This window comes from Bubalus kerabau, chromosome 7 (genome assembly GCF_029407905.1).
Source record: "Bubalus kerabau isolate K-KA32 ecotype Philippines breed swamp buffalo chromosome 7, PCC_UOA_SB_1v2, whole genome shotgun sequence".
Classification (NCBI taxonomy): Eukaryota; Metazoa; Chordata; class Mammalia; order Artiodactyla; family Bovidae; genus Bubalus; species Bubalus kerabau.
Window position 1 is genome coordinate 24218437 of NC_073630.1, and position 27598 is coordinate 24246034.

The following is a 27598-nucleotide window of genomic DNA, read 5'->3' on the forward strand; positions in this document are numbered from 1 at the left end:
TAGACATGTTACATTTGAGATTCCTATTACACCTCCAGGTAGGGCTACCAAGCAGGGAGCTGGATAATAAGAACCAGGAATTCAGCAGAGAAGTCAGGGCCAGGAATAAATCTGACAGTCATCCACCAATAAGTGGAATTAGAATCATGAGACTGGATGGACTCACTCAAGGAGTCAATCACCTGGCTGATTTTTTTTTTCCCATGGGATTTAATAAAGAGAACAAAAAGAAACAAAGAGAAGAAATTAAACACAGCATTGTAAATCAGCTATACTTCAATGGAATTTAAAACAAGAAAAACAAGGACAGGTTTAACAAAACACAAAACTAAAACTTAAGCCTTTACTTCTTCTTGGAATGTTACGTAATGACATACCTGGTGAGTGACTTCTTCTCTCACAGAATCCATGAAATCCTTATCGGTTGGGTAAAGTGCACAGGCAAACATAAAATCCTGCCATATCTAGCAAATCAAATAAGAGGCAATACAGTACTTCCATAGATTTCATTGCACAGAAGGAAATTCTTTGTCCTAAACCTTGGGCATTATCTTTCATGTAAACGAAAATCAACTCAGCTTGATGTGTGTGACCATTTTAGCAGCACAAGGCATGAGGCACTTTACAAACTAGGAAAGGCACTTTACAAACTCACCAGAACTGTAGGGAAACCTGAGAAGAGAAAATGTTAGGTGGGCAGAAAACAAAACAAAAAAAAAAAAAAAAAAAAAGAGGAATTCAAATAAGGAAATAGTGCTTGTGTTGTGGAGAATATGAAATTCAGTAAACATTTCTCCCAACCTCTCCGCATTTCTAACTCATTCTAATTTTCACCAGGAACTTGGTTTTGAGAAATGGCCCAGACTGTTAAGAAACGTAATTTTTTTAAAAAATCAAAGAATTAACTTTTCATGGCCAAAAGGATCACTTCATGGACATTTTAGAGAGGAAACCACATAAGTGCAATTGGGCCTCCCAGGTGGCGCTAGTGGTAAAGAATTCATCTGCTCATGCAGGACAGGCTAAGAGAAATGGGTTTGATCCCTGGGTTGGGAGGATCCCCTGGAGTAGGAAATTGCAACATACTCCAGTATTCTTGCCTGAAGAACCCATGGACAGAGGAGCTTGGTGGACTACAGTCCACAGGTTGCAAAGTGCCAGACACGACTCAGATGCACCCTTCAGGGAGGCCACAAGGAGCATGGTTTAGAGCACAGCGCCATATCTGTTGGCCTGAGTCAGAACTTCAGTTCCACCATATACCCACTCTGTGAGTTTGGGAAAGTTAGTTAACCTCTCCACATGCCAGTAAAAGGAGGATAGAGAACAATAGTAACTATCTCATATGCTGGGCATGAAGATGAAATAAAATAATAAATGCAGAGCACTGAGAACAATGTCTGTAATATTCCAGAATATTGACACATCATGACCATCGGCACTATCAATATTATTAAAATTACTACTCTTCTATTAAGTGCTTTATATTTTAGAACTGTAAGACTAGAATTAAAAGAATATATTTCCTTTGCTTAACCCTCACCAATGCAAACTATGTTCAGAGGTACTTAATGACAGTATTAAGCACATCTTTTAAAATGTAATCATTTTTCTTCTCTCTAGGTCTTGTTAGATCTCCTTAAAATTAAAATGTTTTTAATATTTTACTTTCCTTTTTATGCTTAACCTATCACAAAGAGAGTTACAAAGAAAATGTAGATATATGCTTAGATATAACCAATATGCAGAATGTCTAGTATTTTAAAATAATAAAATAATTATGATATTTGCTATCAATTATGGCTCTGGGTTTGCTAGATGCCATTTATTTCTCTGCCCAAAAAAAAAAAAAAAAAAAAAGTGGAACATCATTCTTGGCTCTGAGAAAAGAAGGAATGGGCTATGATGCCACTTATATGTGGAATCTAAAATATGACACAAATGAATTTATGAAAGAAAAACATAGACATAGAAAACAAACTTATGGTTATCAAAGGGGAAAGAGGTGGGGAAGGATAAATTAGGACTTTAGGATTGGCAAATACAAACTATTACATATCAAATAGATAAACAACAAGGACCTACTGCATAGCACAGGGAACTTTATCCAATATCCTGTAATAAACCACAATGGAAAAGAATATACATACATATGTATAACTGGATCGCTTTGTTGTATACCTGAAACTAGTACAACACTGTAAATAAACTACACCACAACAACAAAAAGACAAAGCAATGGGCAACATCACCCACTCAGAACACTGGAGGTCAAACTGAGGATTCGGTGACATAGCAACAAAATGCTGAGCTGTCAACTACGCACCATTATTCCTAGTTCATCACAGAGTTCGTAGAATTCATCCTGCTCATAAACTCCTCCTCCCCAGACCCGGAGAGCATTCATGTTAGCATCCACAACAGACTGCAAAAGGAGCCGTAACCTACAGAAGAAAGTTTTTTAAAACAAATGCTAATTTAAAATCTTGGGAACATTAAAAAAAAGAACAAAATTTTAAGAAATATGCTGTGCTTGATAAACACATTTCAAATAACTGTTAGAAGAACACATTTTAATTATGATGGTTTGGATACAATGCACAGTGGAGAAAATGAGACAAAATTATATATACACATTAACTGTAATTGTAATTGACTTCCCTCATAGCTCAGACAGTAGAGAATCCATTTACAATACAGGACATCCAGGTTTAATCTCTGGGTTGGGAAGATCCCTTGGAGAAGGGAATGGCAACCCACTCCAGTATTCTTGTCTGGAGAGTTCCAAGGACAGAGGAGCCTACAGGCTACGGGGTCGCAAAGAGTTGGACACGACTGATCGAATAGCACTTTCATTTCACTTTCTAACTGTAACCACATAAAAATAAATGTAGAAAAACTATGAGTGATATCTTTTCTCTGCTTTCTAAATTTTCAGTCACGCTACTACACTATTTTTGTGACGTTTCCTCGCTGTGTGTGGGTTTGTACAGGTGGCTTGTCAAGGTTTCCTGGTTAGGGAAGCTTGTGTCGGTGTTCTAGTGGGTGGAGCTGTATTTCTTCTCTCTGGAGTGCAATGAAGTGTCCAGTAATGAGTTATGAGATGTCTATGGTTTTGGGGTGACTTTGGGCAGCCTGTATCTTGGAGCTCAGGGCTGTGTTCCTGTGTTGTTGGAGAATTTGCTTGGTATGTCTTGCCCTGGAACTTGTTGGCCCTTGTGTGGTGCTTGGTTTCAGTGTAGGTATGGAGGCATTTGATGAGCTCCTGTCAATTAATGTTCCCTGGAATCAGGAGTTCCCTGGAGTTAGGGTTTGGACTTAAGCCTCCTGCTTCCAGTTATCGGTCTTATTTTTACAGTAGTTTCAAAACTTCTCCTTCTATACAGCACCATTGATAAAACATCGACGTTAAAGATGAAAAGTTTCTCCACCGTGAGGGTCACCCAGAGAGTTTTTTTGTCTTAAAGTTATTCCTGTTGTAAACCTTAGAAACTATGTGTTCATTTTATACAACCATTTCAAACTGTAAAGCAAAAATCAGTTTGAATATTAGTTTCTAGCTCACCCTCATCCTTTTTTTTTTTTTTAAACAATTCCTCCAGTCCAGTACCCCCTTATCTAGTAAATTTCCTTCTTGCTCTAATTCCTATTTACATCACCTTCAGGAAAGTTTAGAAATTTGCATCCACCTTGACAGCATGTACCTTCCATTTCCAGAACAGCACCCAGATGGGAAGGAAAAAGTCCAATAACAGGAAGACCATGGACCCAGAGCACTGTGCTCCTAGTAAAGACGCCTATGGGCAGGTTACTAACTGACCCAGTTGCTCAGTACAGTCGCCACCAAAACCTACCGGAAGCGGAGTGAAAGTGTTAGTCGCTCAGTCGTGTTTGACTCTTTGCAACCCCATGGACTGTAGTCCACCAGGCTCCTCTCTCCATGGGATTCCCAGGCAAGAATATTGAAGTGGGTTGCCATTTCCTACTGCAGGAGGGCTTCCCAGGTGGTGCTAGTGGTAAAGAACCCTCTACCAATGCAGGAGACGAAAGAGACAATCCCTGGGTTCAATCCCTGTGTTAGAAAGATCCTCTGGAGAAGGGCATTGCAATCCATTCCAGTATTCTTGTCTGGAGAATTCCATGGACAGAGGAGCCTGGTGCACTACAGTCCATGGGGTCACAAAGAGTCGGACATGACTGAAGCGACTTAGCATGCATGAACTCCAGGGGGTCTTCCCAACCCAGGGATCAAACCTGGGCCTCTTGCATTGCAGGTAAATGCATCTGAGCCACTAGGGTGAAGAGGAGACAGCAGATTTTCTGTGCTCTGTCTGGAGAATGATTTTATTTTCATATGAAATTCAAAAATATTACACATTTTAAAGTAAAAGGATATTATTATAGATATAACTTTTGGCAAAATTAGAGTTTACATATACCAACCACATCTACATTCTAAACATAATATACCTCAATGCATATTTGTATAATATAAGTAAGTCCATCACTTCATGGCAAATAGATGGGCAAACAGTGGAATACTTTATTTTGGGGGGCTCTAAAATCATTGCAGATGGTGATTGCAGCCATGAAATTAAAAGACACTTACTCCTTGGAAGGAAAGTTATGACCAACCTAGACAGCATATTAAAAAGCAGAGACATTACTTTGCCAACAAAGGTCCAGCTAGTCAGGGCTATGGTTTTTCTAGTAGTCATGTATGGATGTGAGAGTTGGACTGTGAAGAAAGCTGAGCACCAAAGAATTGATGCTTTTGAACTGTGGTGTTGGAGAAGACTCTTGAGAGTCCCTTGGACTGCAAGGAGATCCAACCAGTCCATCCTAAAGGAGATCAGTCCTGTGTGTTCATTGGAAGGACTGATGTTGAAGCTGAAACTCCAATACTTTGGCCACCTCATGTGAAGAGCTGACTCATTAGAAAAGACCCTGATGCTGGAAAAGATTGAGGGCAGGTGGAGACGGGGATGACGGAGGATGAGATGGTTGGATGGCTTCACCAACTCAATGGACATGAGTTTGGGTGGACTCCGGGAGTTGGTGATGGACAGGGAGGCCTGGCGTGCTACAGTCCAGGGATCGCAGAGTCAGACACGACTGAGCAGCTAAACTGAAGTGAACTGAAATGTGTTTATTTTCACCTCACAAAGCTTATGTTTACTGTTACAAAGACAGCAGTTTATAAATATAATCAGGAAATATTTTCTTGTTAACTTCTATTTTCAGAGCTTCAGAAAGACGCTTTGAAGATTTCTTTAGTTCTTTTTATTAAAGTATAATAAACATGAAGAATGTGTAAATTTTTAGCATGAAGAAGTAAATAGTTTTGATAAAGCATTACATTACCAAATTTATCATTTACCATTTTTTTTGGTAAAACATACCAAACAAACAAACAAACAAAACCCACAGTATTCTTCAAAAAAGAATTTTTAAGTCAAATTTAATCATCTTTTTTTACAGGGGCTAACTATCCAAGATGCACGTTAGCCATTTTCTTGTTCCTCTAGACACAATTTATAAAAATTAGATAGTTTCAGCAGCCTCAAATAGTTTAGCTGTCAGATGGCCTATAGCTCATGAGAATGAAATGACTTAAAAATTTTTTCCATTCTAGAGTTTTCATCATCCTAGAATTATATGTTACCTCTTGGTTCCTTCCACCAGAACAACAACAAAAAAAACTTAAAATGAGTAGCTCTTAAGCTCTGTGGGATTGATAATAATAAGAGGAACAAGAAATGAAAGATGATAACTTACATGGCAGAGGTTACTCTATCCTGGAATGAATCTGCAGGGATCCAATTCGAGCCTTTCAGAAATATGGGAAGTCCATTAATTTTGAAGTAGAAACTCAGACCAGGAGAATTTTGTATGGGCTCTTCTACAAGTTCCACTGTCCTAAAATAAACCTATTGTTAACAGAATTAAATAATGAATATAAAATTTAAAACATAAGCATATGCCAAAACCAAACTATATTATTTACTATAGCCTTAAAAAAATAAGAGTTTTTATTTTTTAAAAAGCAAACTTCTGAGCAGTTTATATGAAGATAATTTAGTGTTAATTTTCTATCCACTTGAAGCACCTAATGTGAAAGAGCGTTTTTAAGAAAATATATATATAAATTATTGCCAGATTCTGTTATTTCTCTTGAAAAGAAAAACACAGAAACTATTAAAGAATGAAAATATATTGTAGTCTTTCCCATGAAGTAGCATTTTGCAATGTCAAAAAATATATATTTGAGATAACATTTCAGAATTAAAAGAAAAATTGATACTACTTCACAAAAGTGGGGGAGAAAATTCACCAGTTAAGCAGATACACCTTTAAAAAACATGTTCTCATTTCAGTGCTGCTAAAATCTGCCAAAATGTGTACCTTAGAATCAAAGAAAGACAGCACAAGGTATTTCATTATTTAACAATTTTCCATCTTAGGAGCTCAATATTATAAAAACCATTTGTTTAGTGGGCAATTTAATCCTAACTAATTATCCATCAAACTCAATGTCTGAGAGAGCACAAGTAGAGAGACTGGAAATGTGAGTGATGTTTCCACTGGAAGAAGGGACGGAAGCACAAAGTCCAGTGTTATCACTGCTGCATGAGAAGCTAAGATCTTTGTCTCAGAGACAGTCCAGCCAGGTTTCTCCACCGTTAAGCATGAGCAGCAAACTAGAAAAGATTGTATTCTTATCCAAATCTTCATTATTTCCAGCCATAAACTGGATCAAGGAATTGAGGGAGATAGTTCCATACCAATAAAGCCTCATCTTGAAAACAAGATTATGCATTTCTTCTCTAACTAATTAATAGATCAACTTATTTCATGTAGTAAAAGTGCCCACTGTTCTTCCACTTTCTGACGCTTACCCTAATTAATATGACATAACAAAAGATACCAGAGTTAATTGTAAGAGACACAGAACAAGGCCTTGATGAGGATGATCTTGACGTAGAATTATCACATCTGCTTTAGGATGCAAAGATGTTCTTTTAAAAAACGGTTATTTTCAGAGGTAACTTTAAAACATCTTGATGGTAGTTTCAAACATCTAGAACAACAGTTATTTAAGTGTGACTAAGGAACTGGCAACCAACTCCAGTGTTCTTGCCTGGAGAATCCCAGGGACAGGGTGGGCTGCCGTCTATGGGGTCACACAGAGTCGGACACGACTGAAGTGACTTAGTAGCAGCAGCAGCAGGGGACTATATGCGATCCCTGGGAACCTTTCAAGGGGATCTCTGAGTTCAAAACTATCTTCACAGTAAAGCTAAAACATTATGTGCCTTTTTCACTCTTACTCTTTTGAGGGGACAGTGGAATTTTCCAGAAGCTACAAGATGTGTGAGGACATCATTCTGACAGCTAATGGAATGCATTGTTTGTATATTCCAGTGTGTTCTATAGCAGAGGTTGAGGGTATAAAGAGGTGCATTTTCAGAGATTAGCTCAATGTGCTCTCAGTACTACTCTGCTCTTACCAGCTGTTGGTGGTTATTTCTGCTATAATCTCTATAGCCGCATTACTGTTCAATAAATTCTTATTTTTAAAGCCAAAGTTTTCCCTGCAACTTATACAGAAACACAAAAGGATGAGGTACCTTTTGTGAACTTGTTCAAGTAATAACTTTTTACTTTTCAAATAAAAAGAAATTTTGATTTTTGAGACTCATTTAATGATACTTCATCTCATTCTAAAGAAAACTTATTTTTAATGTTTTTCCTAATTTTTATCTTATTGTCTTAAAATGGGACTAGAAGATTAACATTCTCACCTACCACCACACAGTCTACATTTAAAAGTGCTGGAAAAAATAAAACTGACTTATCAGAGAGTCTTCTGACTCAAGGAAGGGAGGAATCTACTCTAAAGAAACTGGGGAAAATAATAAATAAGAAACAAGATTGTGATGAAAACCATATTCCCTTCAACTTTATAGATGTTAATAATTTATCTTACAGTGCATTATGCAATTGGAGAAGGAAATGGCAACCCACTCCAGTACTCTTGCCTGGAGAATCCCATGGACAGAAGAGCCTAGTGGGCTACAGTCCATGGAGCTGCAAAGAGCTGGACACAACTGAAGCAACTTAGCACGCACACATTATGCAATGGAACATTTAAATAATAATAATATTTATGGTGCCAGTTACATTGTAGTATCATTTTGAGACCAATCATTCTAAGTATAAAGAAAAAGAAATTGAATATTTTAAACTTAGATGCGATAAGCTCTTCTAAAGGCTAATACATTCTTTACTACACTGTAGTACATTGTTTATGTCATATTATAGTATTTTTCAAACTAGAAATGAAAAAACCCACTAGTACATCTCACAGGGTTGGTTATCACACTGCATTTGCTAGAGAAGCACATGTGCTAGCTAAGAGTTTTACAGAGGGTAGCATTGCTGCTGCCTTGGCAGAAACAAGGCGGTGTCTCCAATTTGTGCTGGAGTCATTATATTCCTCACCTTCATGCATTTATTGGTGGGAGGAGCCAGTTTCACTTAAGGACGTCCTTGATAAAGCAACAAAAAATCATTAATTCTATTAAATCCCAGTCTTGAATACACATCATTATAGTAGACTGTGTGATGAAAAGATGAAATGGGAACTAGGAATAAAGCATCATGCAAGATGGATGTCTTGAGGAAAAGCATCTGGGCTGCAGTTTGAGTTGTAAGCTGAATTAGCCATCTGGTTCATAAAGCTTTATTTTAACTTGAAAGAACCACCAGACAAACTACATTTATTCAGATTGGTGACTTGCTAGACATTTTCTTGAAAATGACTAACTGAGCCTTGTCATTTCAAGGCAAATAACAGTTAAAAATTAGGATTTAGGAAAACTTGTACCCCCTACCAAGAGCTTGAGAACTTCCCAATACTTAAAAACATTTCAGAAGTTTTTGACTGTGATATTAACAAATGTGAATATGATTTTTATATACTGAAATGGTTTAACATCTGGAAACATTTAAAAATCTCCAGACATCAACATTTTTCAAATAACCCATGCATTATATTACAATATAATACATGCATAAAAGACCCATCACAACGTGAGCCCAGAAATAAACTCACATGCCCATGGTCAATTACTTTTTGACAAAGAAGGCAAGAATATACAATGGGAAAAAGTCTCTTCAGCAAGTGGTGCTGGGAAAGCTGTAAATCAGTGCACGTAAACCAGTGAAGTTAGAACACACCCTCACACAATACACAAAAATAAACTCAAAATGGCTTGAAGACCTAAACAGAAGACCTAACACCATAAAACTCCTAGCAGAGAACACAGGCAAAACATCCTTTGACACAAATCATACCAAAGTTCTCTTAGGCTGGTCTCCCAAGGCAATAGAAATAAAAGCTAAAATAAACAAATGGCATCTAATCAAATTTACAACTTTTTGCACAGCAAAGGAAACCATAACCATAAACAAAGCAAAAAGAACCTATGGACTGGGGGAAAAAAAAATGTTTGCAAATCATGTGACTGACAAGGGATTAATCTCCAAAATTTACAAACATCTCATGCTTCCAGGGCTTCCCTGGTGGCTCAGACGGTAAAACCTCAGCCTGCAATGTGGGAGACCGGGGTTTGATCCCTGGGTTGGGAAGATCCCCTAAGAAGGCAATGGAACCCCACTCCAGTACTCTTGCCTGGAAAATCCCATGGACGGAGGAGCCTGGTAGGCTACAGTCCATGGGGTTGCAAAGAGTCGGACACGACTGAGCAACTTCACTTAGTACTTCATGCAGCTCAATATAAAAAAAACAAGTAACCCAATCAAAAGATAGCCAGAAGACCTAAACAGGCATTTCTCCAAAGAACATATACAGATGGCCAACAGGCACAGGAAAAGATGCTCAACATTGCTAATTATTAGAGAAGTGCAAATCAAAACTACAATGAGATAACACCTCATGCCAGTCAGAATGGTCATTGTTAAAAAGTCCAAAAATAACAAATACTGGAGAGGGTATGGGGAAAGGGAACTCTCCTACACTGTTGGTGGGAGAGTAAGTTGGTGCAGTCACTTTGGAAAACAGTATAGAGCTGCCATATGATCTAGCAATCCCATTCCTAGTGATACATCCAAATAAAACTATAATTCAAAATGATACATGCAACTCTTGTGTTCCTAACAGCACTATTCACAATAGCTAAGATACAGAAACAACCTAAATGTCCAACAGAGAAATGGATACAGTGGATGTGGTATATATACAATATGGAATACTACTGGAATGAGAAAAGCCGCTCACGGATGCAGTGAGTCTGTTTCATAGGCAAGTTCATTTGCATCACATTTAAGATTCCACACACAAGTGATATCGTATGGTATTTGTCTTTCTGACTGACTTCACTTAGTATGATAATCTCCGTGTCTATCCATGTTGCTCAGTACTTCATGCAGCTCAAACAAGCCTCCAGTTCTTGGTGAAAATGGTCGGGACAGTCAACCTCACCATTTTGGTTTCTTCAGGTAATGTAAGATCAGTATTTCTTGTTGCTTCTCCTGACACTCCTCTTCAAATTTGGGAGTTTTTTTCCTATGTAAATGTTCATTTCTTCACAGTTTGTTTTTGCAACATACATAGCCTTCAAATTTTTTAAGAGTTTTAAAAGCTTGGAATTTCACTGTACATTGTTTAAAGCATATATATTTGTATCTGATTAACCTCATCTAAAATTCTACACTAAGGACAGAAAAATTCAGAAGGAAAAAGCTGCACTAGCAGAGGACACAAATGAGCTGATTCATACATGTCCACATTTTCTTTGACTCACACAGGACTTCAAAGCCGAGATTATCTTTTCAGAATTCAGCCTTCTGGTGTCCTAGCTTCATAACGAGCATTCTTTTTGTCTAGGAAAGACTTTCTGCAGCTTTTTTCAATGATGAATTGAGATTAAAAAGAATGAATAAAATTTTTCCAAATTTCCAGGAAACTTCACAGATGAAGAGATATTTCTGGGCTTTGCTGATGGCTCAGTGGTCAAGAATCCACCTGCCAATGCAGGAGACATGGGTTTTGGTTCAGGAAGATCCCACATGCCTCAAAGCAACTGAAGCCTGCGTGCCCTAGAGCCCGTGCTCCCCAGCAAGGGAAGCCACCACAGTAAGAAGCCCGTGTGCTGCGACTAGAGAGTAGCCCTGTTTGCAAGAACTTGAGAAATGCCCATGCGGCAATGAAGACCCAGCACAGACAAAAATTAATAATTTTTTTTAAAAAGAGATGTTTCCAAAAGAGCAAATTCTGCAAGTTTCAAAGAATGATTTTCAGGAAGCAAAGCAAAATTTGGGATTAATCGCCTTGATTTTTGTATGAACTCCACTGTTGATACTGGCCACATATGCAGTACTCTTACGGAGCTAACCACGACAGAGGTTTATAAAAAACGATCCAGGTGTTTTAAGATACCTGTGAGTACAGCAGCAGTCTTTCCAGAAATAGAAGAATACTTCTTTATTTCAACTCTGTCACCTTCTCTATGGACATATCTGATTAACTCACACATTTGATCTCTGTATGGAGCATCTGGAGTGCTACCAAGAAGAATTCCAAGTTACTCTGGGGTTTTTTAATAACTGCCACCACTGATGTCATGTTTTACTTTGATTCCTTAGTTTTAAAATAATTATCTAGTTAAAAAAATTAATTTCAATTCTAATGATATTAAAATTAGCAAAACATCTCATATGTACTGAGCCGCTTCAGTCATGTCCGATCCTTTGGGACCCTATGGACGATAGTCCACCCGGCTCCTCTGTCCATGGGATTCTTAAGGCAAGAATACTGGAGCAGGTTGCCATTCCCTTCTCCAAGGGATCTTTCTGACCCAGGGATCAAACCCGTGTCTCTTTTGTCTCCTGCATTGCAGGCAGATTCTTTTTCCAATGAGTCACCTGGGAAGCCAACATTTCATATATGAACCCAAATATGCACTTACCAAGCAAAATATTATATATTACACATCACATTTCACACTTTTCTCTATTTCAGGTTTTTTTTAAGGAAAGACTTAAGTTTTTCAGAACAGTTTAAGACTCACAGCAAAATTGAGAGGGAGGTACAAGGCTTATCCCCTGATCCCATACGTGAATATCTACCCGCATTATCAACATCCTCCACCACAGTGGCACATTTGTTACAACTGATCAACCCATACTGAAACCTCATAATCACCCAAAGTCTACAGTTTACATTAGGGTTCACTCACAATGTTGTACATTCTATGAGTTTGGACAAATGCATAATGCAGGTATCCATCACTATTATAGTATTAGACAGAGTGGTTTCACTGTACTAAAAAGCCTCTGTGCTCTACCTATTCATCTCTCCCTCCACCTCCCAACCTGTAGCAATACCACTGATCTTTTAACTGTCTCCATAGTTTTGTCTTTTCCAGAATATCACATAATTGGAATCATTTCAGATTAGCTTCTTTCAATTAGTATATGACTCACATTCTAAGGTTCCTCTTGAAATACCTTGCTTGACAGACTTTATAATACCCCAACACTTACTTTAATTTTTGTAATTTACTTAAAGTACTCATTAATTTTGCCTCATATTATCTCCCATCATACTAAAACTATTTCTCCAAAGTTACTCCTTTTAACAAAAACAAATTTCAGACAAGATATTCTTTCCTGTCCAAAAGAAATACAGTCAGCACTTTCCCTTCCCCACAGTGCCTGCATTCTTTGTAAGACCCAGTACATCTCTGCTGCATGGGCCACAACCAAAATCTGTAACTTCCCCAAGGCAATGTCTGAGACTGCGCTGCTGGCTTGCGACCAGTAAACATAAAAATTAAAATGCACATGTCTAATGTTGATGGAAGACAAGCAAGAACGACATAAGCCCAACAACATGGATTTCAATGAGATACTTTAAAAATATGAAAATATTTTTGCATAAAGCAAGCCCAGGATAACAATGAAACCATCAGGAAACATGAACAATAGAGAGCCGATAAGGGAGGGCCGAAGAGCCGGAGATGAGGGAAAAAATTCCTCTCTGACACAGTACTGAGTGTTAACAAGCATGTGAGCATGAGTAAAGGTGAAATACAAACACTTTGGAAAACACTTTAGCACTCTCTGTAAAAGCTGTACCCACGCATACCATAGCATTCAGCAATCTCACCGCCAGCAGAAATTCTGGTGGGGGAATACGTGCTCCGAGGGTCATACAGTAATGTTTGTAGCAACATTATTCAGAAAAGCCAAAAATGGAAACTACCAAATCTCAACAGCAGAAAGTGTAACACAATGAAATATTACAAAACAGTATAAGTAAACAAACTAGGGTTACACACCACAACGTATCTAAATGTCACAAATATAATGTTGAGCCAAGGTAGCCAGTCATACAAATGATGTAGTTCCATGGAAACAAAACTGAAAACCAGGCAAAAATAAATTATAGTGTTAGAAGCCAGTTGTGGATCCGCAGAAAGGAAAGCGGGTAGTAATTAGGGAAGCTGGCAAGAGCCGGGAACCTCTGAGGTGCTAGTAATTCTCTTGTTACTCAGTCAGGATGACAGCTACATGAGTCTTCAACTTCTGATCATTCATTAAGCATTTTACTTATGTTCCGCTTCTTTTCTCTTGTGTGTTATACTCTGCAATAAGTAAACACAAATCCCAGTCTGACACATTCCCACCAAATAAAGGCTGGAAAGAACTCAGACTAAGAGACTCCTGCCAGGAAACAGATTATGATGGCAAGTAGTAGTCACATCTCTTCACTTGCTAAATAATGGCAAGTTTGAAAACATTAAGCAATTTGGGACGGGCAAGAAACTGAATTTCCTGGAAGAACTACTCTAGATGGAAACAAAGGTGAATTAGGTATCAGCTCTCTTAACCAAATTTGGCAATAATTTATACTTTTAATCTACATTTCAGATGCCAATATTGATTTCTGAAATTTGCAAAACAGCTCAAATTTTTACATCATTCTGATTTCCTCTTGTGTGCAATCATGTAAGTGTAGGAAGGCATAAGAGATCATTTAATTCAACCTCTACAAGTCAAATGGACATAAAAACTCTTTAAAGTTCCCTGCAAATGAGTTTGGAGTTGCTCTTCAGTTACCCATTCTAGCATAAACACCTTGACTCTGGTACAGCCTCTCCTGGGAGTAACCTCAACCTCAAACACTCCACTTCAAGCTCTCGTCTTCCCTCTCGTCGGTCCTACTACAGCTGAATGAAAAAATACCATCAGTTCAGTTCAGTCCCTCAGTCGTGTCCGACTCTTTGTGACCCCATGAATCGCAGCACGCCAGGCCTCTCTGTCCATCACAAACTCCCGGAGTTCACTCAGACTCACGTCCATCGAGCTGGTGATGCCATCCAGTCATCTCATCCTCTGTCATCCCCTTCTCCTCCTGCCCCCAATCCCTCCCAGCATCAGAGTCTTTTCCAATGAGTCAACTCTTCACATGAGGTGGCCAAAGTACTGGACTTTCAGCTTTAGCATCAGTCCTTCCAAAGAACACCCAGGACTGATCTCCTTCAGAATGGACTGGTTGGATCTCCTTGCAGTCCAAGGGACTCTCAAGAGTCTTCTCCAACACCACAGTTCAAAAGCATCAATTCTTCGGCGCTCAGCCTTCTTCACAGTCCAACTCTCACATCCATACATGACCACTGGAAAAACTATAGCCTTGACTAGATGGACCTTTGTTGGCAAAGTAAAGTCTCTGCTTTTGAATATACTATCTAGGTTGGTCATAACTTTCCTTCCAAGGAGTAAGCGTCTTTTAATTTCATGGCTGCAGTCACCATCTGCAGTGACTTCGGAGCCCCCCAAAATAAAGTCTGACACTGTTTCCACTGTTTCCCCATCTATTTCCCATGAAGTGATGGGACCAGATGCCATGATCTTCGTTTTCTGAATGTTGAGCTTTAAGCCAACTTTTTCACTCTCCTCTTTCACTCTCAAAGAGGCTTTTTAGTTCCTCTTCACTTTCTGCCATAAGGGTGGTGTCATCTGCATATCTGAGGTGATTGATATTTCTTCCGGCAATCTTGATTCCAGCTTGTGCTTCTTCCAGCCCAGCGTTTCTCATGATGTACTCTGCATATAAGTTAAATAAGCAGGGTGACAATATACAGCCTTGATGTACTCCTTTTCCTATTTGGAACCAGTCTGTTGTTCCATGTCCAGTTCTAACTGTTGCTTCCTGACCTGCATATAGGTTTCTCAAGAGGCAGGTCAGGTGGTCTGGTATTCTTATCTCTTTCAGAATTTCCCACAGTTTATTGTGACCCACACAGTCAAAGGCTTTGGCATAGTCAATAAAGCAGAAATAGATGTTTTTCTGGAACTCTCTTGCTTTTTCAATGATCCAGCGGATGTTGGCAATTTGATCTCTGGTTCCTCTGCCTTTTCTAAATCCAGCTTGAACATCTGGAAGTTCACAGTTCACATATTGCTGAAGCCTGGCTTGGAGAATTTTGAGTATTTACTAGCGTGTGAGATGAGTGCAACTGTGCGGTAGTTTGAGCATTCTTTGGCATTGTCTTTCTTTGGGATTGGAATGAAAACTGACCTTTTCCAGTCCTGTGGCCACTGCTGAGTTTTCCAAATTTGCTGGCATGTTGAGTGCAGCACTTTCACAGCATCATCTTTCAGGATTTGAAAGAGCTCAACTGGAATTCCATCACCTCCACTAGCTTTGTTCATAGTGATGCTTTCTAAGGCCCACTTGACTTCACATTCCAGGATGTCTGGCTCTAGGTGAGTGATTGTACCATCATGATTATCTTGGTTGTGAAGATCTTTTTGTACTGTTCTTCTGTGTATTCTTGCCACCTCTTCTTAATTTCTTCTGCTTCTGTTAGGTCCATACCATTTCTGTCCTTTATCGAGCCCATCTTTGCATGAAATGTTCCCTTGGTATCTCTAATTTTCTTGAAGAGATCTCTAGTCTTTCCCATTCTGTTGTTTTTCCTCTATTTCTTTGCACTGATCGCTGAGGAAGGCTTTCTTATCTCTTCTTGCTAATCTTTGGAACTCTTCATTCAGATGCTTATATCTTTCCTTTTCTCCTTTGCTTTTCTCTTCTCTTCTTTTCACAGCTATTTGTAAGGCCTCCCCAGACAGCCATTTTGCTTTTTTGCATTTCTTTTCTGTGGGGATCATCTTGATCCCTGTCTCTTGTACAATGTCATGAATCTCAGTCCATAGTTCATCAGGCACTCTATCTATCAGATCTAGGCCCTTAAATCTATTTCTCAAGACCGGGAGCAGACTGTGGCTCAGATCATGAGCTCCTTATTGCCAAATTCAGACTTAAATTGAAGAAAGTAGGGAAAACCACTGGACCATTCAGGTATGACCTAAAAATACCATAAATAACAAATTAAAGAACCAGCTCGCCTTCCAGTTACATTATCTCTTTCCTTTATCCTTTCTTCCTCTCATCACCTTCACAGCTCTCTTCTGAATCTCCTAAGGAGCAAAATTACAAAACTGATTAAAGTGTTATTGTTACGATTTTAATGAGCTAAAAAAAATAGTACCTTGACTTCTACGTGATACAGAATCATCATTCCCCTAACATTTTAGAATAAGAAGATAACTTCAAAAACCACAGAAGAGAAATATACTGAGTTTTGAATTCAAGCCTCACCTAAACTTTAAAGTATTGCTCAAATATGATAAATATAATTAGCATGTATAAAATCAGGGTAGGCAGAGGGTTCAGAAAATAATTTTAAACCTACCACATACCTATAATGGCTTGCAAAACACCACCAAACCAGCCTAAAATGTCACCATCAGAAATTGGTGGTTCTAGGATAGAAAACCCAGAGATACACCCATGCACTTTATGGTCAATTATTCTATGACAAAGGAAAAAAGACTAAACGATATTGGAAAGACAGTCTCTTTAACAAATGGTGCTGGGAAAACTTAACAGCCACATGTAAAAAAGTGAAATTAGATCATTCCTTAACTCCATACACAAAAATAAGCTCAAAATGGATTAAAGACAATGTGAGACCAGACACAATAAAACTCCAAGAGGAAAACATAGGTAGAACACTGACATAAATCACCGCAACATCTTTTTTGATCCATCTCCCAGAATAATGGAAATAAAGGCAAAAATAAACAAATGAGACCTACTTAAACTCAAAGGCTCTTGCACATGATAGGAAACAATAATCAAAATAAAAAGACAAACCAGATTGGGAGAAAATATTTGCAAATGTTGTGACCAATAAGGGATTAGTCTCCAAAATTTACAAACAGCTTATGATGCTTAATAGCATCAAAACAAACAACCCACTCAAAAAAGAATGGGCAGAATACCTGAATAGACTTTTCTCCAAAGAGGACATGCTGCTGCTGCTAAGTCGCTTAAGTCGTGTCCGACTCTGTGCGACCCCATAGACGGCAGCCCACCAGGCTCCCCCCGTCCCTGGGATTCTCCAGGCAAGAACACTGGAGTGGGTTGCCATTTCCTTCTCCAATGCATAAAAGTGAAAAGTGAAAGTGAAGTCGCTCAGTCGTGTCCGACTCTTAGCGACCCCATGGACTGCAGCCTACCAGGCTCCTCCATCCATGGGGTTTTCCAGGCAAGAGTACTGGAGTGGGGTGCCATTGCCTTCTCCGAAAGAGGACATAGATAGTCAATAGACACATGAGAAGATGTTCAACACTGCTAAATGCAAATCAAAACTAAATGCTAAATGCAAATGCAAAATGAGATATCACCTCACATAGGTCAGATGGCTATCATCAAAAAATCCACAAACAAGCTGGAGAGGGTGTGGGGAGAAGGAAGCCTCCTGCACTGTTGTTGGTGGGAATGCAAATTGATACAGCCACTATGGTGAACAATATAGAGGTTCCTTAAAAAACTAAAAATAGAGCTACCATATGACTCTGCAATCCCACTCTTGGGCATTATCTGGAGAAAAACATGGCCCGAAGAGACATATGCATCCCAATGTTCATTGCAGCACTGTTTACAATAGCCAAGACATAGAAGCAATCTAAATGTCTACCAACAGAGGAATGGATAAAGAAGACACTGTACATATATGGAGAAGGAAATGGCAACCCACTCCAGTATTCTTGCCTGGGAAATTCCACAGACAGAGGAGCCTGGCAAGCTACAGTCCATGGGGTCACAAAGGGTCAGACGCAACCGAGTGACTAAACAACAACAGCACATTCAGGAAATGCACCAATCACAAGTTCCGCTGCATAAATGATCAAGGGGTGAACGTGCCCAGGTAGGCAGGTGAAGGAACAGAACATGAGAGCAACCTTTTCATGCCCCTACCCTGTCACTACCCATCTCTCTTCCCCAAATGTAACAATTAACCCGGGTACTATTATATGACAGATTTTTTTTTTAAGGTAAACTTTCGTTTTCTTCAATTCAACGTAATTTATTGGGCAACCATAATATGCCTGGTGCTGAGGAAACCGGTAGTGAAAGAGGAATCCTGCTCGTGGAGCTCACACTCTGCTGAGAAAAACACAGTAGTTCAGTAAATTAGTAGTTACAAGTGTTCACCGTGCTGAGTGTTATGAGAGTAGAGGAATGACGGGAGCTGACATCAGGGCACCCTGGAAAACAGTCGGGGTTTCAGGATACACCAAGTGGAAAGGGCAAAAATTACAAATTTCGTATGGATCAATAAATGGTTGTGTTGTCAGAATGCCAATTAGGGCTTTGTTTTCAGCTGTATGAACATTAGGGCCACTTCATTCTTCCCTAAGTTAGGAGGTATATGGGATGTGTGATGCAGAGGGGAATATACTCTCACTGGAGCTGACTCCAAGTTACCAAACTGTGTATGAGGCTCCAGCTAACTGAGACGAAAGACATATGAAGTGAATATACTGAAAACATTGCAAAACAATATTTCTCTCTACAAGAGAAAAAAAAAAGATATAGTACATATACACAATGGAATTACTCAGCCATTAAAAAAGAATGAAATAATGCCATTTGCAGCAACATGTATGGACCTAGAGAGTGTCATACTGAGTGAAGTAAATCAGATAGAGAAGGAGAAATACCATACAACATCCCTTATATGTGGAATCTAGAAAGAAATGATACAAATGAACTTACTTACAAAACAGAAAAAGACTCACAGACTTCTAAAATGAACTTAGGGTTGCCAGGGGCAGGGACAGTTAGGGACTTTGGGAAGGTCATGTACACACTGCTATATTTAAAACAGATAACCAACAAAGACCTATTGTACAGCACATGGAACTCTGCTCATTGTTATGTGCCAGCCTGGATGGGAAGGGGATTTGGGGGAGAATGGAAACAGGTAAATGTATGGCTGAGTCCCTCTGCTGTTCACCTGAAAAGACCACAACATTGTTAACCAGCCATATCTCAGTATGAAATGTTTTTGGTGTTAAAAAATTAAAATTAAAAAAAGAAATCAATAATTCTTTCAAAGTGAAGATACTGTGACTCTCAGAAAAGAGACGCAGTTTTCAACCCCAGTGCTGCCTCACAATCCTATCACAGTGCCTTAGCTCTCTCCAGCCTTTTTCCAAGTCTTCACTTTCCTCAAATATCTAGCTTGGCCCCCATTACTTAAGTAACTTAAGTAGTTCATCCCCTGCCGATGGCTAAAATGATCTATATTCTGTTGACTTAAACATCTCCATCTTTAACCTAGATCTAATTCTTGAACTCTAGACCCACATAATGAAGTGCTCATCAAATATTATTTTGGGGGTATGCCTCAATCATTCCACACAAAACACCTGTAACACAGAAATAATTTTCATTCCATCTCATCTTCCAAATGTGTTCTTCGTTCTGAGTCTTTGACACAGAATTGCCACCTGACATTCAGTGGCACAAACCAGCAAATTAAGAATCATTCTTAAATCATCCTCTCCTATCTCTATACATCTTTAAGCCTCCTAATTTTCTCTCAAATCTAACTCCTCAGCAGTTGTCATGTTGTGCCTGAGTTACCACCATAATCTTCTGACTAATCCTAATAAATGACTAATCCTAATCCTGTCATTCTTCCAATCTTATCTACATAATCTACATAAAACAAATATGATCACTGCTCTCCCCTTGCTGCTCCTACTGCTAAGTCGCTTCAGTTGTGTCCGACTCTGTGCGACCCCATGGACTGCAGCCTACCAGGTTCCTCCGTCCATGGGATTTTCCAGGCAAGAGTACTGGAGTGGGGTGCCATTGCCTTCTCCTGTAACTGCATAGTGATACACTAATTCAAACTTACTGCTATGGGGGAAAAACACCATTTAATGAGACATGAAGACAAAGCACAAACCCGACTAAGGAGACACACGCTGTGGACCACAGCAGTGCTATGACCAGAGCAAGTGGGGGGACAGGGGAGGGGAGATGGATGGGTAAACTACAGCCTCGGGGGCGGGAGGCTGGGGTCTGGATTGATGATGACTAAGCAGACAACAGGATGAGACAGGAAATCAAAACCAATGATGAAAGCAGACACATCGTCAGAGAACTCCAACAGCAAGGAAAACATACACAGAACTGTTCTTTTACAAATACTCGGAAAGAAATCAAGCATGAAACCACAGAGAAATCGTCAAAGAATTTTAAATATCAACTAATTAGCCAATGATGCAAATTATAAAAACAGTGTGTCAAAAGACCACTTAAAACCCTTCAAAAATCCCCAATGTCCTCAGGACAGTCTAATTCCTTCACATGGCTTACTAGGCTCCATGGAATCTTGCCTGAGCCTACCTTTATAATATCATCCTATTCTACCTCACACTCAAACACAGCCACACGGAAATTTCTTTCACCTCCACAAACACACAATATTCCTCCAAGACCCTGGGTTTGACACACTCTTGCCCTCTGCCTCTTTGCTGTACTGCAGTGTTGAATTCTATTGATCCCTCAGGGCACAGATCACCTGCTCTGCAAATCTGCCCAGGGTGGCCCTGCCCTGTGCTCACAGAGTGCTCTCTATTTCTCTGGAGTGCTTATCATACTTTATTGCAATTGCTTGTCTAAATATTTAATTTCCCAGCTGAATTATTAGTTTTACTAAAATCTCAGAAAGAAATGGACAGGGTGTCTTATTCACTGCTCTATCATCAGAGCCTATCAAAGTGGCAGGAACATAGTAGATGATACCTAAGTATTGAGTAAATGAATGAGCTTCAGAAATACTTTACAGCAGCCCCAGTGAACAGGCACATTGCACAAACATGCATTAACAAGAGGAGTGAGGCAATACATATTCCTTTACTCCTGTAGCTCATCAATTGAAAGAGCGGCATCTTTATATTAATAAACAATAATGCAACCATATTAGCCTGAATTGAAATACTCTTATATCCAACACACACAACAACTCAGAAGTTCCTTTTCTTTTTCTTTGGTAAGGTGGAATGACTCATTCTTTTCTACCCTTTCATAAAGATAACTCACAAGAAACTCAACATGGGAGAGCACACATGTCTTCTGTCAAGACAGAGTGAGGGGGAAAGTCTTGGCTCTTTAGGTAACTCTAGGACATGCTCCCTGTAGATATTATGGACACACACACACACATACAGTGCCTTAGAAAACACAGAGCACAACTAAACAATCAAAAAACAGAAAAGGAGCTCCTGAAGGGTAGAGCTCCAAACTGAGCTTGGTGTCTGGCCCACAGAAGAGGTAAAACCAAATGGGAGGTGACACCAGAGGACAACCACAGCCAGTGCCAGTCACAAACACCAAAGGCTGACGTCAGGGGAAAGAGAAAATCTATGGAAGTAATTAACACTACTTACTATACACTATCCCAAGCCACACTGAAGTTACCTCATCTTTACTGTCCCCAGCATACATGCATGGAAATGGTATTTGAAGGACAATAAGGAGTCTGAAGCTAGTAAATACCAAGCAATCCTTAGTCCTGGCAGGACCTAGTCATTTCTTTAGACTAAAGTCAAATTGTGTCCTTCAATATCCACTATCTGAGGTTACTATATGACTTATTTAAAGATTTAGAGGCAAAATACATGGTTATACCTTCAGAGGAAAATACTTTTATTGCATTTTTTATTTATTTATTTTTAATTGAAGGATAATTGCTTTACAATATTGGTTCGATCTCTGCCATACATCAGTATGAATTAGCCATAGGGGCATTTTGCTTTAAATTCCCGTCCCAGGTATATATGGAGCAGGGGAGGATTGGTCCTTCTCGAGAGGTACTTCAACAGCATTACTTTAAAGTGCAAGGGCTGTTTTTCCCCACTGTCTTCTCTAGACAGCTCCACTCCCAATCTTGACTCAATTTTCGAATGTTTAAAGTAACATGAAAAAAGACGCAGTTTTATGCCTAATGACTAAGAAGTTTTAATCCCAAAGCAGAACTGAAACATGTTGTTTTGGAGGAGGGATCCTGAAGTTCACCTATCACTTTGCCAGTCAGCATCAGAGAGCTTTCCTTTGCAACCGAAGATGGAGAAGCTTTATACAGTCAGCAAAAACAAGACCAGGAGTTGACTGTGGCTCAGATCATGAACTCCTTACTGCAAAATTCAAACTTATATTGAAAAAAGTAGGGAAAACCAATAGGCCATTAAGGTATGACCTAGGTCAAGTGCCTTATGATTACACAGTGGAAGTGACAAACAGATTCAAGGGATTAGATCTGATAGATAAAGTGCCTGAAGAACTCTGGATGGAGGTTTGTGACATTTTACCAGAGGAAGTGATCAAAACCATCCCCAAGAAAAAGAAATGCAAAGAGGCAAATGGCTATCTGAGTAAGCATTAAAAATAGCTGAGAAAAGAAGAGAAGCTTTCTTTCTTGATTCCAGGTAAAAAGGAAAGATATACCCATTTGAATGCAGAGTTCCAAAGAATAGCAAGGAGAGATAAGAAAGCCTTCTTCAGTGATCAATGCAAAGAAACAGGGGAAAACAATAGAAGGGGAAAGACTAGAGACCTCTTCAAGAAAATTAGAGCTAACAAGGGAACATTTTATGTAACGATGGGTACAATAAAGGACAGATATGGTAAGGACCTACCGGAAGCAGAAGATATTAAGAAGAGGTGGCAAGAATTCAAAGAAGAACTAAACAAAACAGATATTAATGACCCAGATAACCACAATGGTGTGACCACTCACCGTCGGCCAGACATCCTGGACTGCAAAATCAAATGTGCCTTAGGAAGCATCACTATGAACAAAGCTAGTGGAGGTGATAGAATTCCAGTTGAGCTATTTCAAATCCTAAAAGATGATGCTGTGAAAGTTCTGCACTCAATATGCCAGCAAATTTGGAAAACTCAACAGTGGCCACAAGACTGGAAAAGGTCAGTTTTCATTTCAATTGCAAAGAAAAGCAATGCCAAAGAATGTTCAAATTACTACACAATTGCACTCATCTCACACGCTAGCAAAATAATGCTCAAAATTCTCCAAGTGAGGCTTCAACCGTAGGTGAACTTCCAAACGTTCAAGGTGGGTTTAGAAAAGGCAGAGGAACCAGAGATCAAATTGCCAACATCCACTGGATCATCGAAAAAGCAAGAGAATTCCAGAAAAAAATCTACTCTGCTTCATTGACTATACTAAAGTCTTTGACTGTGTGGATCACAACAAACTGTGGAAAACTCTTAGAGAGATGCAATACCAGACCACCTTACCTGACTCCTGAGAAACCTGTATGCAGGTCAAGAAGCAACACTTAGAACCAGACATGGAACAACAGACTGGTTCCAAATTGGGAAAGGAGGAGGTCAAGGCTTTATACTGTCACCCTGCTTATTTAACTTATATGCAGAGTACGTCATGTGAAATGCTGGACTGGAGGAAGCACAAGCTGGAATCAAGATTGCAGAGAGAAATATCAATAACCTCAGATATGCAGATGTCAGCACCCTTATAGCAGAAAGTATAGAGGAACTAAAGAGCCTCTTGATGAGGGTGAAAAAGGAGAGTGAAAAAGTTGGCTTAAAACTCAACATTCAAAAGACTAAGATCATGGCATCCAGTCCCATCACTTCGTGGCAAATAGACGGGGAAACAATGGAAACAGTGAGAGACTTTACTTTTTTGGGCTCCAAAATCACTGCAGATGGTGACTGCAGCCATGAAATTGTAAGCCTCTTGCTTCTTGGAAGAAAAGCTGTAACAAATCTATACAGCATATTAAAAGGCAGAGACCTTACTTTGCTGACAAAGGTCAATGCTATGGTTTTCCAGTGGTCATGCATGGATGTGAGAGTTGGACTATAAAGAAGGCTGAACACTGAAGAATTGATGCTTTTGAACTGTGGTGTTGGAGAAGACTCTTGAGAGTCCCTTGGATTGCAAAGAGATCAAACCCAGTCAATCCTAAAGGAAATCAGCTCTGAACATTCATTGGAAGGACTGATGTTGAAGCTAAAGCTCCAATACACTGGCCACCCGATGCGAAGATCTGACTCACTGGAAAAGACCACGATGCTGAGAATACTGAAGGCAGGAGGAGAAGGGGATGACAGAGGATGAGATGGTTGGATGGCATCACTGACTCAATGGACATGAGTTTGAGCAAGCTCTGGGAAAGGGTGAAGGACAGGGAATCCTGGCATGCAGCAGTCCATGGGGTTGCCAACAGTCAGACACGACTGAGCAACTGAAAAGCTCAGAGAGGCCTGAGGATACAAAGCACGTCGTGAGAGGGGGGTGGACTGATGAAACTACATTTGACGGTCAGAAGTTTAATCCCCTCCTGCCACTAGACTCTTTGAATGATAACAACCTGTTTTATATTCCCCAGACACAAGACTGGAGAATGTCCTCACTTGGCAAAGCTAAACACACAGATACAGACACACACACACACACACACGGAAGATCTATAGCTATACACACGTGGGCATCACCACATGATAAAGCTGATTTCCACCTGAATACTGAACACTGAGGCTCACACAGGTCTTCTCGTCTGCATTTTTGTGATTTAATCTTCAGAATGAATCCATATCAAGAATAACTGACACTCCAGAAAAGTCTCTAATATAAAAGAGCCTAAAACAAGTAAAGAAATAAAAGAATGCAGTAAACATAAATGCAAAGAGAGCTTCAAAACTAATAAATAAAATTCTCAGAGAAATAAGAAGATACTATAACCATGAAATATAAATATGATGCATTTTTTAAATATCAAAACTTTTTAGACATTTTTAAAGTGATAACAAAATATATGTAATTTTAAAATTTAAGATAATCCTACTGCATAGCACAGGGAACTCTGCTCAACATTATGTGGCAGCATGGATGGAAGGGGAGTTGGGGGGAGAATGAATACATGTATATGTATGGTTGAGTCCCTCTGCTGTCTACCTGAAATTATCACAACATTGTTAATCAGCTATACTCCAACACAAAATGAGAAGTTTTAAAAAATTAAGATAAAATCAAGTAAATTTCCCAGAACACAGAATAAGACAAGATGGGATAAAGAAGGGGATATCTAAGAATATTTCTCACTCTAGGAGGTCCATTCTGATTAATAGCTGTACCAGAAAAATAAAACAAAACCAGACTGAGTTTCAGGATCAGAAGAGCCCATGAGACAACCAGCACAACAAAAACAAAAATCCACTCATTTTCGAATTTTCAAATATTAGATGATGAAAGATAACAAAATCCTAAAAGCTTCCAGAAGTAAACACAAACAGATCTATATAAGAAAACAGAAATTAGAATGTAATTACCCTTTATCTACAACACATTCTCAGGACTCTACTGAAGAAAGTGTTTTAACAAAAGTGGAGAGTCAAAAAAAAAGAGAGAGAAAGAAACATGGGTCCAAAGAATCAGGATTCTATTTTCAATCCAAGAGAAAGATGAAGGAAATACTCAGAACTCCTAGAAGACAGATGAAGGGAATTTCTAGAATGATAATAAAATGAAGTTGCAGTTAAATAGAAGGTCTAGACAGTAAACAAGCAAGATCAGGGAGAAGAGAAAATGCTCTAGGAGACAGAGTTTCAAAATACAACAAAACTAAAAAAAATAATAATAATAGTAATAATAAACAACAAATAGAACTGTTACCAAGTGAGTGTGACTAAATTTAAAAGGTATATTCGAGAGTTTGTATATGATTTAAAGGAAGTAAAAAAGAAAAAAAAAAACAAACTGGAAACATGAGGCAATTATTAACTGTAAGGAAAACAGAAAATTGCACAAGAAAGAAAATATAATTTTAGGACACCATGTGGTTCAAGTTTGAAGAGCATTTTCATAACATAATAGTATAAACACTGAAAACTGAGCTAACAAAAAATGGCCATATGACTACATTGGGAGGGAGAGGGAGGCAAGATGGATATATTGGGGGCCAAGGGAGGTCATCAGAGAGAATAATGTCGGTTCCTCATCCTCTAGGTCTGAAGTCCATAGATAAAATAGAAAACTGAAAAATTAGGAAATACTGGTAGAAGCAGGTTATTTGAGGAAATGAAAGTAATCAGCAGAATATACAAGTAAAAGTTAAAAATTATTGATTCTGAGGAGTAGAAAACAGAAATAGAAAGGGTTGGATGGATAAGGGATTCTATTCTTCATATGAAACTTATAGTAATATTTGAGCTGTAAAATTATATATGCCTTCCCTGTGACTCAGCAATAAAGAACCCACCTACCAATGCAGGAGACATGGGTTCAATCCCTGGGTCGGGAAGATCCCCTGAAAAAAGAAATGGCAACCCACTCCAGTATTCTTGCCTGGAGAATATCATGGACAGAAGAGCCTGGCGGGCTACAGTCCATGGGGTTGGACTGACTAAACAATAACAACAAAATTACATATATCTATTATGTTGGCATAAAGCACAATTTAAAGCATAGTAGAATATAAATAAAATAATGTGCAATGTCTGGCCCATTAAAAAGATAAATACACACATATTAGAAGCTTTTAAATGCATATGACTATTACTAGCAACTATCTCTGAGTGGTGGGGTTACAGAAGTTTTGTTGTTTTCTTCTATTTCTGTAAAGATCTGTATTGCTATTTTAACAAAAAATATACTTTTTTTTACAAAATGTCTTAAAGTATTTGCTTACCTTAGCTGATTTTTCAAAACGTAAGCCTCCATCCAGCTCAAAAATAACTGTCATGCTGTACCCAGTCTGGTTTCCATGTCCATGAGGCCACCAAGTTTCTACAATAACAGCCTTTTAAAAAATAATATTAAGTTTGTCTAAGTAATCTGTGGCGAATTTTCAGCAAAATAATACAGTAATTCAGAGCATCACAGCAACTTCTCATAGTCAAGCACAGAGCAATATCTCCCTCCCTGTTTCACGTCAAATTATACCAATCCACAGATAATATTTAAAAAACACGACATGCTGGGAATTTAGCATGGATTAATTTATATCAAAAGGGAAGAGAAAGAACAAAAAGAACAAAATAATGTGGGCATTCAGAGAAACAAGTCTTCCCATTCCAACACTCAGTTCAGTTCAGTCGCTCAGTCGTGTCCAACTCTGCGACCCCATGAACCGCAGCACGCCAGGCCTCCCTGTC

General features: G+C 38.9%; 1 protein-coding gene across 2 annotated transcripts in view; it reads right to left on the reverse strand.

Moving 5' to 3' along the window:
- MANBA (mannosidase beta) overlaps positions 1-27598 on the reverse strand; it is a 128637-nt gene that overhangs the window by 68168 nt on the left and 32871 nt on the right. For both annotated transcript variants that reach the window (XM_055587820.1, XM_055587821.1), the window contains exons 7-10: positions 27133-27243; positions 5779-5930; positions 2327-2444; positions 378-464 (exon numbers count right to left, since the gene is read on the reverse strand). In XM_055587820.1, the coding sequence (XP_055443795.1) occupies positions 378-464; positions 2327-2444; positions 5779-5930; positions 27133-27243 (468 nt within the window). The remainder of the gene's footprint in view (positions 1-377; positions 465-2326; positions 2445-5778; positions 5931-27132; positions 27244-27598) is intronic.